The sequence below is a fragment of the Engraulis encrasicolus genome, chromosome 17 (assembly GCF_034702125.1).
Source record: "Engraulis encrasicolus isolate BLACKSEA-1 chromosome 17, IST_EnEncr_1.0, whole genome shotgun sequence".
Classification (NCBI taxonomy): Eukaryota; Metazoa; Chordata; class Actinopteri; order Clupeiformes; family Engraulidae; genus Engraulis; species Engraulis encrasicolus.
The window spans coordinates 53540381-53558190 of NC_085873.1; the positions used below are offsets into that span (position 1 = coordinate 53540381).

The following is a 17810-nucleotide window of genomic DNA, read 5'->3' on the forward strand; positions in this document are numbered from 1 at the left end:
CTATAAAGGACTTTTTTAGGAAAAGCACAAAAGCACAACAAATACCTCTTAATGTATGTCCTCTACAAGTCTTCTGTTGTCCAGTCTTGCACTTTAAATGTCTGTATGAGCACTGTCTATGTCCATACTGTCTTAAGTCCATGTATAAGTACTGTCTATGTCTATACTGTCTATGTCCTTACCTTAATTAGTCTATGTCTGTATGGGAAAGCAAGAAATGTAATTTCAAATTCTTTGTATGACCAGTGCATGTAAAGAAATTGACAATAAAACCTACTTGACTTGACTTGACTTGAAGACATGAGGAGACAGATCGGATTTGAGATCAGAGATATGTGGTATAACTTAGGTAAGTGACAGCCATGCTGCTTTGCTTTCCTCTCACACAGTCTTCTCTGCCATCTGTGATGTTTGTGGTCCTAATTACCTTTATCCTTTCCTCATTATCTTGTTTTCTTATAACGCTCTTCCTTCCAACTCTCTTCCTTTTTTTAACCTACGATCACAGATGGTTGATAAAAATTACCGCCTTGACGCCAAAAAAACCCTCACTCTCACACATGCACTCAGAAGACAGTTTGTGTTTCTTTTTCTCTCCAGTCAGATGAAGCTCTTATTTTTTTGTCTTTGTGAGAATTCAAATGAACTTGCTAAATATAGGGCTGCTGCTCTGGGTGTTAATTGGTGTGATGGAGGGAGGAGAACAGAGCAGCCAGCAGTGACTAAACTGGGGGAGAGCCGAGCTTACATGACACGGGGCGGGGAGAGAGGAAACAAGTGCACCACTAAACTGGGGGAGAGCTGAGGGGAGGGGACCGCCTGGGTTGGAGCCTGTCACATGCATACATGACACGGGGCGGGGAGAGAGAAAACAAGGGGCGGAGGAAAACAATACAAGTGTGTTTTGTTGGGCTCCTCTCCTCTCCTCTCCTCTCCTCTCCTCTCCTCTCCTCTCCTCTCCTCTCCTCTCCTCTCCTGTCTTCCCTGGATGAGGCTTGTCTACGTAATGTGAAATCTCCATCTAAATTGGGTTAGGTAGAGCACGGCTCACTCCAGGGTGTTGCAGCTGCCTCTTCACCTGGGTGGTTAATTTAAGGCAGTGCTGTTCGACATCTTTTTTTTTTAGCTAAGGTGCTTTTCCAGGTAAGTGGCACATCATCACCCGGAAACCACTATGAACTATGCACTGTCATGCTCATCAATGACTCTATCTATGAATAGAATCGAAAAATAGTCTTTCAAATTCTTTAAAGGGTTTATGAAACGAAAACAAAGTAAAGGAATTTGACCATTTCCAGGACAGATTCTGAAAGTTCTAAGCCTAAAGTTCTAAGCCTAAGCTAAAATGGGATATTGTCTGGGTGATATTTTGTCCTAAAAGTCATGTTAAAACGTTCCCAAAAAGTGTTATGTTTACTTTTTTTCGTGACATGCAAATTTTATGCAAATGATATGCGTGACATAGAAGGGGAGAGTTCACCTCATTCCACCTTGTTCAGATCAATGGCGGCTAGTACCAAAACAAAGTGCAGTGTCAAGCAGTGTGTTGCTGGAGGGCCGAACGGTGCCAGCTGCAAAAATGGCTACTTGACAGAAGGAATATCTTTGCACAAGTTCCCTTCTGTGAAGAATGATGGAACTGTGGCCGACAAGGAGAAGGCTAAAACAAGCTAGGGCTCTGTGGATCCAATGCATGGTTTTGAAGCAAGCTCGTGGTCACTGTTCTGTTCGGCACATTTCCACCCCTTGTGCTTCACCACAAATGTGGAGATCGCGGGCATGGTTGAACTGAAGAGAATGCTATTGCCTCAAGCAGTTCCAACAATTGACATCGCCGGCGTGCAGACTGAAACTGCCCCTGTAACTGCTCAGGCACGAAGACAGGTGAGTGCACTGCTTTGCTTTAGGCTACTCGTTTTACCTTGTCCATCTGCTTTGTATGTTGTTTTCAGGAAAGGGTAATGCACATTACATGCCAAACCGATGCGAATGCTCTCGGGATATGCACTTTTTGTTGATTGCCATTCAACTGGTCAATAAATTGGTTTTGGGAGGATATCCGCGCATCAGCGTGGTGCTCTCGGTCGAGGACAGCCAACTCACAGCCTGGGCTACTGCTTAGTGAATACACGGAGATGCACATATCATAGGCCTACTTTGAAGCGTTGATTGTTTGTTTTTAGTATTGTGGTGCACGTGTGGCTGACGTTTGGACACACCTCGTCCTCAGAGTCAGGCTGAGGGACACGCGACGCCTGTGACTTTGAGCACAAAAAATAATAATAATGATAAACGCTAAAAATATGCTGAGGACTCAGGCTATCTAGGGTGTTTTTCCAACAGCCTTTTTTTTTCTCTAGTTGATGATATTTTTGCATGTAGCCTACATGCATTTCAATCACACTATATCGCGCAATTGAAACAAAATGCCCCCCATTTGTCAACAAATACACACGCCATGTCATCTTTGGGTCATGGCAAAGCGCCCTTAGCAACCGTAACCATAAACAAAACGAACTGTCAGGCTATGTCAACAATCGTCACTTCGCCTGTCAGACATGTCACTTTCTGCAGATGTATCAGTGCCTCTGAAATAGATTTGTGCTGCTGTTTTTTTTTCTCATGAGGTTGGATGTGTGGTTTTTCGACACGCTGATGTTTGTATCAGAATTTTGGTTCCTTTATAAGATGTGGGTCCATCAAATGTGTGTTGTTTTCTCAGATCGCCATACTAGCAAACCAGGGACTTTCCTCTTTGATGTCACAGCCCAGCTCATTAGTCAAACCAAATTTCACAGAATTCACACTTTGAGTTGCCATTTTCACAAGTTCCTCCAGGATGATTGGGTTCAAAGTCTCATCGATGCTATCAGATAAAAAACAAGGCTTTAATGGGAATGACCGTTTGTTTTCCTTTCATAAACCCTTTAAGAAAAAAACACACCTGCTATGATTTTTACATGTTTTTAATTTTGTGATGCTGGTTGAACGGCCTTGCCCTGAAACTTGTCTTGCCATGATGATCTCATTCCACACTAGTACTAACTATCACAAATACACAATCCCACAACTGTATATAAACCATGGCAGTGTGGTTGAAATACACAATCCCGAAGCTGTATTCTCCATACCACATAGTATTTGTGGTACTTGCCTACTTCAGTTAAGGGCAACATGACTAAAGAATGATGCCAGTTATTTTTCGTTGTTATCTTTGAAATATTTAAATGTTTGAAAAACACAATCCCCCAAGGTTAGTCGCCTTACCACAAAACAAGTGTTTGTGTTGCTTGCCTAATATATCTAAGAGTGATGGCCATTATTGGTCCTAGTTGGTGTTGAAATGTTTTCTTTATTTTGAACAAAGGGCGTTTTTGAGATGTGTAGTCTATCTCAATTGACCTTTGTGTATGTGTGCACTGTCTCAATTGGCGCCGTACAACAGGCTTCGGAGCTTGTGAGGCAAAGCACTCAAAGCACTTTGAGTCAACTTCATAGTTGTGCTATTTTGCTATTTAAATAGATTTTGTATTGGACTGTATTGTATCCGTTAGAAAAATATGTTTGAAAAACACAATCCCTCAAGGTTAGTTGCCTTACCACAAAACAAGTTACCTGTTATATCTTAGAGTGATGGGCATTATTGTTCCTAGTTGAAATGTTTTCTTTATTTTGTACAAAGGGTGCCTTTGAGATGTGTAGCCCTCAATTCATCTTTTTGTGTGTTTGTACTGCCTCCGGAGCTTGTGTGTGTGTGCGTGCGTGCGTGCGTGTGCGTGTGCGTGTGTGTGTGGTGTGTGTGTGGTGTGTGTGTGTGTGTGTGTGTGTGTGTGTGTGTGTGTGTGTGAGTGTGTGTGTGTGTGTGTGTGTTTGAGTGTGTGTTTGAGTGTGTGTTTNAGTGCGTGCGTGCGTGTGAAAGTACTTAAAGTGAACTTCATAGTTGTGCCTTATAAATGCATGTTGTACTGTACTGTACTGTACTGTATTTGTAGGTCCCTACAAGATCATATATTGTGCTATATAAATACTTGTTGTATTGTACTGTATTGTATTTGTAGGTCCCCACAAGATCACATAATGTACTACATAAATGCATGTTGTATTGTACTGTGTGTAGGTCCCCACAAGATCAAGTTCATACCTGAGATGGTTGGTGCGATCCTTGAGATGACGCTGGACGCAGACAGCATTGTAGAAGGCTTGTAAGCACAGGCTTTCATGGGAAGTTAACCTCGTATGTCTTAAGTTCTGACAGCTGTTTTGCTGCCACCCTGGCCCCGTGGTCGCTCCCTCTGACTGTAGTGCAGTGGTTTGGAGCAGGAGTGGAGTGGTGGTGGGGGGGGGGGGGTGTATGAGAGGGGGTGTTGGAGCAGGAGTGGGGTGATGTGGGGTGGGGGGTGTAGGGATATGAGAATTGGGGGGTTGGAGCAGGAGTGGGCTGGGGGGGGGTATGAGAGGGGGAGTTGGAGCAGGAGTGGGGGTCGGGGGGGGTGGTGTGAATATGAGAATTGGGGGGTTGGAGCAGGAGTGGGGTGTATGGGGGATTGTGGTTTGTGCTGCTGAGCACGAGTGATGTGGGGTGGGGGTATGTGAGGGGGGGTTGGAGCAGGAGTGGGGGTGATGGGGGCCGACAGGTGGTGGGCAAACGGGGCCAGGATGAGAGGGAGCCAAGAATTGGGTTGTCAACACATTGTGTGTATTGCATGGGGTGCCCTTTCAGATGACTTTGTCCCGGGCCTGGCCAATGCTGTTAGCGGCCCTGTATGTGTGTGTGTGTGTGTGTGTGTGTGTGTTTGCGTGTGTGTGTGTGTGTGGTGTGTGTGTGTTTGTGTTGACTGTGCTGTGTGTGTGTGTGTGTGTGTGTGTGTGTGTGTGTGTGTGTGTGTTGGGGGGGGGGGGGGGGGTTGTGCTTGGGCTGGAGTGGGGGGGGGGGGTTGTGCTTGGGCTGGACGGGGGGGGGGGGGGGTTGTGGTTTGTGCTGGGGATATAAGGGGGGGGGTGTATGAGAGGGGTATGAGGGGATGGTTGTGGTTTGTGCTGCTGCTGCTGCTGCTTCTGCTGAGCTCAGCACTCGTCTCTCTCTGTGTAAAGTGATGCAGCATGCAGCCGCCATGTTCAATCAGGTGCCTGGCCTGTGGCTCTCCCTCTCCCTCAGACCCCATCACTCTCTCCATCCCTCTCTCTCTCTGTCTCGCTCTCTCTCTCTCTCTCTCTCTCTCTCTCTCTCTCTCTCTCTCTCTCTCTCTCTCTCTCTCTCTCTCTCCATCTCTCCCTTAACCCCCTTGCCAACTCTTGACTTTTCCCCTCTCCTCTCCTCTATTCTTCTTCTCTGCCTCTCTCCTCTCCTCTCCTCTCCTCTCCTCTCCTCTATTCTTCTCTGCCTCTCTACTCTCCGCTCCTCTGACACCATGTGTCTCTCTTTCTTTGTTTTTGTTTTCTCCTGCTCTCCATCCACTCCCAATATCTCATTCTCTCTCTCTCTCTCTCTCTCTCTCTCTCTCTCTCTCTCTCTCTCTCTCTCTCTCTCTCTCTCCATCTCTCTCTCTCTCCCCCACCCCTCTCTCTCTCTCTCTCTTACTCCTTTGTTACACCTTCCTTTCTCTCATTTCTTTACTTTCCCTCTGCCCCCATCAATCTCTCTCTTTCTCTTTCTCTCTCTCTCTCTAGCACAGGCACATGCACTTTATCTATCTGTCTCTCCCCCACACACATATACACACTTTTTTCTCTCTATTTCTCCTTCTCAATCTTGCTAAGTCTTGCTATCTTGCCCTGTTTCTCCCCATCCCTATTATTGTCCCATGTAACTGTCCCCTCTCCTTTGTCTCCTCTGTCCTGTCCCCTCTCTCCTCTCTCCTCTCCCCTGTCTCCTGTCTCCTCTCTCCTACCTCCTCTGTCTCCTGTCCCCTCTCTTAAAGTGGTACAGTAGGCCATTCTCTTAAAGTAGTGTCGAGAGGTGAAGCCTGGACTAATACTGTACAACCGTCTGTCAGAGAGTGAAGGCAACCCTCTTATTCCCCACAGTGGAATGTGATCAATTTACTTTGGCTCAATCCCCCCCCCCCCCCCCCGAACTGGGTTGTAGCCTTCTCCTGCCCCCCCCTCTCTCTATCTCTTATTCTCTATGTCTAACTGTTTCCCTCTCTCTCACCCCCTTGCTCTCTATCTTCATCTCTCCCCCTGCCCCCCCTCTCTCTCCCTCTCTCCTCCTACCTGCCTGCTGTTGTCTTTGACATCATGTCTTCTTTATTCCTTCCTTTCTGTATTCTCACTCCACATCCTCTTCTTCTTTTTTATCTCCTTTCTTTATTTTCTCTCCTCCTCCTCCTCCTCCTCCTCCTCCTCCTCCTCCTCCTCCTCTTCCTCCTCCTCCTCCTCTTCCTCCTCCTCCTGCTCCTCTTGGTTTCCTCTCCTGTGTAGATCAATGGGCTCTGTCTCAGCACAAACTGCAACTCTCCTGCATCAGAGCTGGCAAATTGGGTGGTTATCACACCGTGAGCTCCAGTATATTTTATATGGTTACCATGTGCTGTGCTGTATCCAGGTGATAGTAGTGTATTTCATAGTAGTGTATTTCATATGGTTACCATGTGCTGTGCTGTACCCAGGTGATAGCAGGTTATCACACCGTGAGCGCCGGTATATTTTATATGTTTACCATGTAGCCTACTGTGCTGTTCATCCAGATGATAGCAGGTGCATGTATCACTGTCTGGGGAGGTCTGGTGGCCCTGCAAAGAATACAGAAACTATAAGCTGAACAGTTAGTGGTGTACCGGCTCACACTATAGAGAAAAACAGAAAGAGAGAGCTAGAAGGAGAGAGAGATAAATAGAGAGACAGAGAGAGAGATGTTTTGTACCAGGCCCCTTCTCTTCTCTCCTCTCCTCTTCACTCATGGCCAATTCCCTCCGGATGGGAAAGAAGGTTGAGAGTGCTGATGAACAGATTAATACAAACTGAAAAGCACTGGGGTTGAAAACGTGTGATTAAGAGTGGAGAGAGAGAGAGAGAGAGAAAGAGAGCTTGTTCAGATCATTTTACCAGAGCGAATGAGAAGATTGAAGAGAGACAGAGACAAAGAGAGAGAGGGAGAGACGGAGAGTGAGAGATGGAGAAAGAGAGAGAGTCACTACTGATGAGTAATGAGAAACGATCACTGTGCTGATTATTATTTATGCCTTTATGTCTAATTACAGTTTGATATATACATTATTATTATATTATTATATAATTTATGCCTTTATGTCTCTGTGTCTAATTCCAGTTTGATATATATTGTTATTATTACATTATTATTATTATTTATGCCTTTATGTCTAATTACAGTTTGATATGTATATTATTAATATTATATTATTATTATTTATGCCTTTATGTCTCTGTGTCTAATTCCAGTTTGAGAACGAGATCATCACCAAGCTGGACCACGAGGTGGAAGGCGGTCGAGGAGACGAGCAGTACAAAGTCCTCTTCCAGAAAATGTATGGGAAACTTTTCTATGTAATTTCTTTATGTGATTTTTTTTTTGCACACCTCAGCTGACAGGTGCGCCTAACATGGCCCATGGGTCACTCAGCAGACAATTTCAAAGAGCTGACCGTTCGCTGCTTTTTTTAATACACAACGTTTCGGTTCTACTTACAGTATATATACTATATATATTGTTTACTAGTCTCCTAGAGCACTGCAGAAAGCATAAGTACTTGGTCTCACATGATATCGTGTTGTTTTGTGCTATGTGTGTTGACGTGCTGCTATGTGTTGTTGTTGTTGTTTACCAGTCTCCTAGAGCACTGCCGTAAGCATAAGTACTTGATGAAGTACCTCATATGATATTGTGCTCTGTTGTGCTATGTGTGTTGACGTGCTGCTATGTGTTGTTGTTGTTGTTGTTGTTTACCAGTCTCCTAGAGCACTGCCGTAAGCATAAGTACTTGGCCAAGAGCGGCGAGAACTTTGTGACGCTGGTGGTGCGTCTTCTGGAGCGTCTCCTTGACTACCGGACCATCATGCACGACGAGAACAAGGAGAACCGCATGAGCTGCACCGTCAACGTCCTGGTGAGCAATGACCCATCCACACATACGATACGATTACACTTAAATCGAAACCACAACCCTTGAGCTACAAGTCTTCCCTTTGCCTACCCATGGCAGCATTTCAAACACTACCAGACAACATTTTTGAACGTCCTAAAAATTCCAATGATTTATTGCAGTTCAAGTGGTGCAAGTTCAATGAATGTGTTGAACTGGGGCCTATACTAAGAAGCTGTTTCAGGAGGAAACCAGGGCCTCGTTTCCCGATAACGATGGTTCTTAGCCTTACGTGTGTCGTTAACCAGTGATCCTACGAATGTTCTTAGATTTTCTACGACTGTTTCCCAAAGACATTCGTACATGAACGCGCGGATCATTCGTAGCGTCGCTCTTAAGGATCGCTGTCCATTTACGTGGTGCTGAAGTGTCCTCGGAGTGAACTGCGCCGTCATCTGCTGCTAAACCATTTACAAAAAGTAAGGCGTGTGTAAGTGTCAAAAGTTGCTCTCCATAAAAGGTGGAATACATTTGTAGCTGTTTGCAACTATTGATAGGAGTTATTGTTGGCAAATGAAATAAAATGCACACACAATGAAATCATGCAAAACTCCCAACTGACGGTAATAACCATGAGCTACGCCGTTAAGACCCAGATAAAGCGCGTGCAGTTGGCTACTGCAGCTTAATAGGCCTATTTAAGAAGACAAGTAGGCCTAGTTGGAGTTCCAAATTGGGATGCGCAAAGTTACAACCTCAAGGCGTTCAAGGCTTGACAACTGTCGGGAGCACGTCAGCATGCTGTTATGAAAAACAATGTCCATCAAAATTGACACATCCCCTCGCTGCCTTTTTGTTATTGCTTAGCCTACTAGAGTCGGAATAGGGAGAGCAGAGCTTGGCACATGTGGTGAGCGGTGCGCAAAGTACCGTGCGCTCAAGGCTTTCACAACTGTGAGGACATTTTTGCACGGCAGTCTGCTGTTATTAAAACAAAAAATCTACACGAATCCCCATCGCTGCCTTTTTTGTCATAGCTTACCCTTCGCCTACAACTATCATGTATTTTCTGCATTGCCTCCCCTTTCTTAGGCTACTTGAAAATGAAAGAGTGTGCAACGACTCGCTGACCATTTTTCTTTAAAAAAATATAAAACAAATAAAGTTTCATCACCACTCATCAACACTCTTGTCTCTGGTTTCCGAAGCCCCTTATTCATTTTGCCTTGTTCTTGTTCATGAAGCACCCACACAAATTATGATTTATCACAGTTTAATTATGCCCAGGTTTATCAAACACAGTCGAACTATTTTACTACCTGTAAAATATTTCCAAACACATTGCTTTTATTTTATAGGCCTACACATCCACAATTAATGTTACCTTCTTATTTTCGTTGCAGTGTCAACTGTGCTGCCATGATATTTACACTCCCGTCTTAAAACATCAACTTGAAGTGCAAGTTTCCTCTTTTCCTATGGGTGTCTCCACTGTGCCATGCCACTCGCGTCTTAAAACAGCAATCTTATGCGCAGGTTTCTTCTTTTCCCTTCATATCCTGTGGGTGTCTCCACTGTGCCATGCCGCTACGATCAATCTTAGCGCGTTAAGACTACTCTAGACCACTCGTGGATTGCTCTTAGAGTTACGTGTCAACCTGCGATGGTTCTTAGCTAAGTTGGCTTTGGGAAACGCTCCGTGAGCTCTACGATGGTGTTACGTGTGAACTTAAGTAGCACGTAGCGTTAAGTAGTACTTAAGACCCTTTCGGAAACGAGGCCCAGGTTAAGTTAAGAGGTAAATCATCTACAAAAAGAGACTGGGGTCCTAATTTCCTTAAGAAGTCCAGGACTCCAGGCTCTTCTATTAGATGATTTACCTCTTAACTTAACCTGGTTTCCTCCTGAACCACCTTCTTAGTATAGGCCCCTGGTTAGGTAAGAACTGAAGTCATCCTCTTCAGCCATAGTATCAGCAGCATGTTGGTGTTCAACACTACACTGTAATATGTGTGTATGTCGTGCACAACCTGCATACACTGGGAGCTCCTTAATGTATATTTGTAATTAATGTGTCATGCAGATTGAAGGGGATTTATGCCACAAAAATATTCCTCACAAGACCATGGTACCTAGTGATGACTCATCCACTCAGACTGTACTGTACTATCACACACACACACACACACACACACACACACACACACACACACACACACACACACACACACACACACACACACACATTTGATTACTTTTATTTGGACCCAAGAGACAAGCATTAAGGTACAAGATCCAAATATTTTGGAAAAACACACACACACACACACACACACACACACACACACACACACACTCCACAAAAGCACCCATGTCTCCCACAGACAGTATAACTCCAAAGGGCATTACATCCTTTAGTTCAGTATAAGAGGCCTTTGACGGTAGCCCACCTGTAAAACCATTTGGAAAGTCATTTGGAAATGTTAGACAAATAATTACTCCAAATTAAAGTGGATTCACCCAGGACTCCGTCTATCAGCATGATTAGGCCTCTACGTCTGTGCTCTGTGGAGAAAAAAAGAAGACAGCAGCAATAACAGCCCATCGCTATAACAACGGCCCCAAGCAAGCACGCCTTGCACAAAATTGATCCCAGGTTAATCCCGATAAGGGACTCCAAATCGTATTTTTACACGCCATCAGACAAAGGGAGACAGCAGTCGACAGCTCTGCGCCGCATTTATTAACCTGTGATCACACTGGGAGTTCATCTCGGAAGGGAAGGGCCTCGGCGTGCAATGCAGCGCACAGTGACATTTGAGCGAGGACGCTATGAAATGTCAATATACCTTTTAAACAGTCTGATACGGAGCCTGTGAGGCCGCTAGAGCCCCTCTTTTTTATTTTTTGTAAACTGATTTTGTAAGCTGATTTTAGTTTTAATGCATTGCTTAATTTCAATATCTGTTTCATCATACCTGGTTTTGCCACCCACAGGAATTGGCATAGTGTTCTAATATCATATTGTTTTAAGGTTAGAGTATGTAATGTTATTTGTTTGTTTTCCAAATGTATGATTCCCATTACCAAATTTGATATTTTCATAAATATTTACTCTGTAATAAACATTCACTGGTCTGACCAAAGTACAGAGAGTTTTGTAGCCAAAGATGTCTATTAGGAAAAAATGCTGGAAATTCAAAATGGCGCACATGGAAAATATCCACCTGTTCATGTATGAAGTGTAATTTTCCCAGTTGGAATTAATACTTAGAAGATGCTGGTGGTAAGTATGAATGGGCAACAGAAGTTCTGCAAATAAACTAGTAAATATGACATATTCTACCATTAAAATAAACAAATGAACAAGTATTAATTTTAACTGGCAACCCATAGCAGGAATTGTAAGCTATGCACAGTGTTGATATGTACTGTGGATGACTTGCTATTTAACTGAACTGTTGCATCCCTCAAGTTTTTTACCACGTCCATAAAAAAGCATTAAAGCGTCAATTATCAACACTGCATTTAATCCCCTCTCACCTGCTCCAAGTCAGAAACTCGCTTTCTCGCTCATACCCACCATCTGCCCCAATCACCCCCTATCTTCGTCGTCTCGATCATTTTATCCAGGATTCTGCCCTCACGCCTCCTTGGTACAGTCCGCTCAGAGCTCGCACAGTATTCACGGGCGCGGGTATTGTCCGAGCTCTCAGTTGTAGCCCCGTACTCCCGAGCTCACGCATCGTCTTTTAATCATAGCCAACATTGGGCTCGGCAGTAATTTCAGCACCATGGCCAGCGGCCTTGCCCAATACGCTATTTTCGCTGTTTGCCTTTTAACTCCTGATTCTTCAAGTGCAGTGGTCCAGCGACCCCGTAAAGCACTTTCATGATTCCACGAGTTCAGTGGTCCAGCGACCCCGTAAAGCACTTTCATGATTCCACGAGTGCAGTGGTCCAGCGACCCCGTAAAGCACTTTCATGCGTGGACAGCGGTTCTCCTGCGAGAAACCCACGATCACGAGAAGCCCGTTCTCCAGCGAGAACGAAGATGTATGCATACATAGGCTACTGAATTCTAATTTCAGATAGCGCACTTATGAAAACAACTATGTATAAACAAACACACACATACATTTCTTTTACCCCACTCTCTTTCTGTAGCATGTGTACTATTCAACATGTATTCCAGTTCTTCTGCAAGGTTAACGACACACAATCTCACAGTTTCGTTTTATTTTTATTTCTCTCCAGAACTTCTACAAAGAGATCGAGAGAGAAGAGATGTACATCAGGTAAGACCCTTTGCCACTTCACCCTCATCTTTGCCATTTTGTATTCATGTATTCAACTGGATGTCTTTCAGATTGCCATCCCAGCGGAGTCTAGTTCCTGTAGGACAGTCAGGATTATTAACTGTAGACATAAAGTGTATATCTCTATGACTGGGTGTATTATGCCGGCCGCCAAATGTATTTTGGAGGACAGTGTTAGGGACGATACATTCCCCTGACCTCCCCGCGCTTCAAATCAGACAGAAATGTTACTGAACAATAAGATCATTTTGTGCTGCTTTAATGTCGCCAGCATTGGCAATAAAAATGCAAATCCGTGTGAAGACTGAGGGAGTTATGGCTTCCTGGGGTACTCTTGCTCTGTTTGTTAATCTCACGTTTCACCCCCAAATTTCAACTTAATTACACCCAAGAGGGATAACGGGTAAATGGTGCTTTGCTTAAACACGCTGGAACCCATTCACCTGGAGACAGCCAGGTAAGGTTGAGTGGGGAACAGTTGTAAAGGCCCATTACTCACCATTCTATCATAATGGGGTCAGTAACCTACCCCGGTAAGATTAACTTGTAACTTTTTACTTTGTCAGCAAAAGACCATTAGAACAAATACATTAGAACAAATGAGTGGTGCTGTGTTTGATTCATTGTTATCCACATTGTAACCAGCCCTGTAGTGTCTGGTTCATGGGTGGATGGGGACTGTCATTGGTTACGTTGGGTTGATTGTGATTGTCTGTTCTCCCCTTAGGTACCTGTACAAGCTGTGTGATTGTCTGTTCTCCCCTTAGGTACCTGTACAAGCTGTGTGATTGTCTGTTCTCCCCTTAGGTACCTGTACAAGCTGTGTGACCTCCACAAAGAGTGTGACAACTACACTGAAGCTGCATACACACTGCTGTTACATGCCAAGCTACTTAAGGTAATGACTATGCTCTGTCTGTCTGACTGTTTATACTGTCTGCCTGTCTGTCTGCCTGTCTGTTATACTGTCTGTCTGTACTGTCTGTCTATCTGTTTGTTTATTTAGTCAGTCTGTCTGTCTGTCTGTCTGTCTGTCTGTCTGTCTGTCTGTCTGTCTGTCTGTCTGTCTGTCTGTTTGTCTGTGAATTCATTTATAATGCCTTGTCTGTCTGCTGTATTCTCTATCTATCTATTCTCTATCTATCTTCTATCACATCCCTTCTGCTGTTAACTGTATCTACCAATTCCTCTATCTGACTATCCCTTCTTCTCTCCCTGTTTAGTTCTCACTTTCTCTCTATCCCCCTCTACTCCTCTCTTTCTCTCTATCCCCCTCTCCTCTACATTTGCTTTCCCTCGTCTGCCTTTCTTACCTCCCATCTGGAATCCAAGCTTGTCCTTGAGTGAATTACAGACATAATCATTTGAGTGTGAATTCATTTGCATTAAGTGTGTGAGAATGGGAGTGAGATGTCTTTCCAAAGATAGAAGAGTTGCAGCTCTGCCAAAAGTAGCAGATTAAAATGCAGATATGCAGATATGCTGTTTCTATCCAAATGTTGACATGCAGATATGCTGTCTATATCCAAATGCAGATATTCCGTCTTTATCCAAATGTTGACATGCAGATATGCTGTCTATATCCAAATGCAGATATTCCGTCTTTATCCAAATGTTGACATGCAGATATGCTGTTTCTATCCAAATGCAGATATGCTGTCTATATCCAAATGCAGATATGCCGTCTCTATCCAAATGTTGACATGCAGATATGCCGTTTCTATCCAAATGTTGGATTCCGTTGCAAACTTCGACATACTGAAGCATTAGATACTGATAATGTCATCATCCTTCTTTGGAGCTTGTTGTCACATCTCGTCTCCCAGTATCCCTCTCGACAGCTGATATTCCTGATTCAGACCTTCTACCTACTACACGTACAAAATTGCCCCGACAGGAAGATGAATTGAATCAGAAAATTGGATCGAACTCGCCATAACAGACGCCTCTTTGGAGACGGTTGTTTGTTTGTTTGTTTGTTTGTTTGTTTGTTTGTTTATTTATTTATTTATTTATTTATTTATTTATTTATTTAAATAACGAGTTGGAATAAGGATTATGGGTGATGTGCATCTGAAAGCTCTGGACTACACTAGAGAACAGGAGCAGCAGTACAAGCCAACAGGAGAGAGAGATAGGGGCAGAGGTGTGGTAATGGAAGCAGGAGAGAGAGAGAGAGACAGACAGGGGCAGAGGTGTGGTAATGGAAGCCAACAGGAGAGAGAGAGAGAGAGAGAGAGAGAGAGAGAGAGAGAGAGAGAGAGAGAGAGAGAGAGAGAGAGAGAGAGAGAGAGAGAGAGAGAGAGAGAGAGAGAGAGAGAGAGAGAGAGAGAGAGAGAGAGAGAGAGAGAGAGAGAGAGAGAGAGATAGGGGCAGAGGTGTGGCAATGGATACAGGAGAGAGAGATAGGGGCAGAGTGTTAATGGAAGAGAGTGTGGTTATCCAGCGAAACGGACACAGGGGCTGGTCCTCCCTCTACTCCCCTCTCTCAATTTAACAACCCCTCCTCATCTCTCTCTTTCTCATTCTCTCCATATATATCTCTCTGTGTCTCTCTAGTTTTCTCTCTTTCTCTCTCTCTCTCTCTGTCCGTCTGTCTGTCTGTCTCTCTGTCTCTCTACCTCTCCCCCCCCCTCCCTCTCTCCGGTGGCTTGTGGCCTGAAGGTTGAATAGTTTGCTAGCGGTAGCAGTCTGTAGCGTAGCAGCCTGGGCCTGTTTAATCCTGTCTGCCAGCAGATAGCTGAGGAGAGGAGAGAAGAGGAGAGGGGGATAGAGGAGAGGAGAGGAGGAGTGGAGAGGAGAGGAGGAGTGGATATTAGAGAGGTGAGGAGGAGTGAAGAGGGGAAGAGAGAGGAGAGGAGGAGAGGAGATGAAGGGAGGGGAGGGGAGATGAGAGGAGATGTGAAGAGAAGAGAAGAGAGTCTGTCTTCCTGTGGGCCAGGTGATGCAAATGATCTCTGCTATGTGATCCACCTTTAAGCAGGCAGTCGGCACACTCGAGTTACACACTGTATGACTTGGGGAGAGAACGTTCCCGTGGACACTGAATTCCGCCGCAGATGCTCAAGGGCTGTCCTTGTTTGGCTTTTTTTTTATTATGTGAGCCAGTTGGGCTAATGCCTACGTCAACTCATTTACTGTATCCTGCCTTGGCTTTTTTAGCCTTTGTTGTTGGTGGGATCTTCTTAACTTAAACCTGGTTTACTCCTGAACCAACTTCTTAGTATCGGCCCCATTCCAGCAGGTGCATTGTGCCTGTTCTGCCCTTGGCAAAGGGGGCCATGCCCACGACTCCATGAAACAATTGAGTGCAATTGACTGTCTCTTCACAATTGATGGCATTGGGGATAACAGGTGGAGGCAGCATGCTCTTTGGAGCCCACATTACCACCCAGACACAATACATAGGATGCATGTCAGATCATACAAGACATCACAAGCTATAGGGACCATCGTGCCAACAGATCCACAGCTTCTGACGGAAAAGCTAAAGACTTCTTTGCCTATTTTGAAACAGTAAAACTGCAGTATTTATCTGCTGTGCCTTGACGGCCACTTGATTCTTACTCCACTCAACTAGCTATTTCAGAAGGAGCACAACATCAGAAAGATGTTCCTAAGATGGAAGTCTCTGCATGATCCTCACCAGAATCTTAAGCCACTCGCTAGAAGTGTGGAGCAGAGATGCTGAGCGCTCTTCTTTGTTGAATAAGGTTAACTCCAGTATGACAGTGCTCTTGAAGTCAAAAGACAAAGTCCAATCCTCAAAATGTAATGGTCGTAGGGCCTACTTCTGCCAAGTCTTGCATGGAGACAAGGAGTTATCCCATCCTTCCTGAAATCACCCATAAGTATTACAGAGCTAACAAAGTCTCCTCCAGGACCTATGCTGTTTTGCGGTTGTGTATTGAAAGACCCGATCACCAGAGATGCCTCACTCCACTTTGGTCCAAGCCACCTGGGGCAAGTTCATCATTCCTGACATTGCCATTACTAAACTGGACACTAAACCTGGATCATGGATCCCAACCTGCAGCTGCTCGATTGAGAACCTGCTGATGTAATGTATTGTAGGGACATTATAGTAAGGGACATGCACCATGGTGGAAAGAGAGAGGCTACCAAAGTACCTTTCAGAAGGCAACAAAGGGCTACAAAGGGATCATAGTATATCATCCGCAGCTCATCATTAAAGGCAGCTCTATCTGCTCTGCTCAGCTCTGCTCTGCTCTGCTCTGCTCTGCTCAGCTCCCACTCTGGCTTTGATCTGTTTGACCTGCTGGCCTCAGGGAGCCGCAACAGAACAAGGAGGAACTGACTCCGGAACACATTTCCATCCCCAAAAGCCATCACCACTCTGAACTTACTTCTTAACAGTAAATTACTTCTCGTAATTGACCTTCCGCACATAAATATCCAGTGCTATTTTAATACTGTCATACCTGTATAGGATTTAATGTGCAATGACCCACAGTACATATTACACTGCATTGCACCTTGAAACAGTCTATGTAGTGTGCAGTGCAGTGCAGAGTAGTGCAACCTATTCAGTATAGTGTTGTAAATCTGTCATCTACATGGTACAGCTGCACTGGAGAAGGAACTATTTCAAATCTGACTTGACATGACTGTACTTGGTGACAATAGACCTCTATTGGTCTACTTTGGTGATAGTTAATCATCTACTATCTATAACACAATATAGTTCGTTTTTCTTCTCTTTCTCTAATCTTAACCACATTGAATGACCATTATGTATGATAATGTGCTATATAAGTAACTTTGATTGATTGATTGATTGATTGATATTCTAGTCCGGTCTAGTCTATTCTGTCCTATTCTATTCTAGTCTAGTCTAGTAGTTTGCCAGTGAGTTAGCGTTGTCTAGTAGTCAGTGGGGGGTGTCTTATCAAGGTCATGGGAGGGCATGCATCACAGAGTCCCATGTCAGCACCAACAGTAGCAGTAACCTCTTTTATCCATGTCAGCACCAACAGTAGCAGTAACCTCTTTTATCCATGTCAGCACCAACAGTAGTAGGAACCTCTTTTCATAATCCCTTCATTCCATTTAATTCTCACTTGTTTGTGGAATCAAACAGAATCTGTAATGAATATTAGGGAGCGGCTCCTGGCCCTGCGCTGCATAAATCGATGTTATCTGATGCCAGCTTGTTGCGTACGCATGACTAATGCCTCTCCTCACCTCGCCTCACTCCGCTCTACTCCTCCATCCTGCCTCTCCTCTCCTCTCCTCTCCTCTCCTGTCCTTTCCTGCCCTCTCCTCTCCTCTCCTGTCCTTTCCTGTCCTCTCCTCTCCTCTCCTCTCCTTTCCTCTGCTCTCCTCTCCTCTCCTCAATCTGTTCTCCTGCCCCTAATGCCTCTCCTCTCCTCTTCTCTCCTCACTGTGTCATCTGGGTTCTTTCTTCTGTCTGAGCGTCCGTGTGTGCGTG

General features: G+C 44.6%; 1 protein-coding gene across 1 annotated transcript in view; it reads left to right on the forward strand.

Annotated features, from left to right (window-relative positions):
• Positions 1–300: 300 nt before the first annotated feature.
• The window catches only part of LOC134467114 (dedicator of cytokinesis protein 1-like), a 61185-nt gene continuing 43675 nt past the window's right edge, over positions 301–17810 (forward strand). Inside the window, exons 1-6 of the mRNA XM_063221036.1 lie at positions 301–349; positions 4118–4191; positions 7399–7484; positions 7907–8063; positions 12297–12337; positions 13166–13256. Coding sequence (XP_063077106.1) covers positions 301–349; positions 4118–4191; positions 7399–7484; positions 7907–8063; positions 12297–12337; positions 13166–13256 — 498 coding nt within the window. The remainder of the gene's footprint in view (positions 350–4117; positions 4192–7398; positions 7485–7906; positions 8064–12296; positions 12338–13165; positions 13257–17810) is intronic.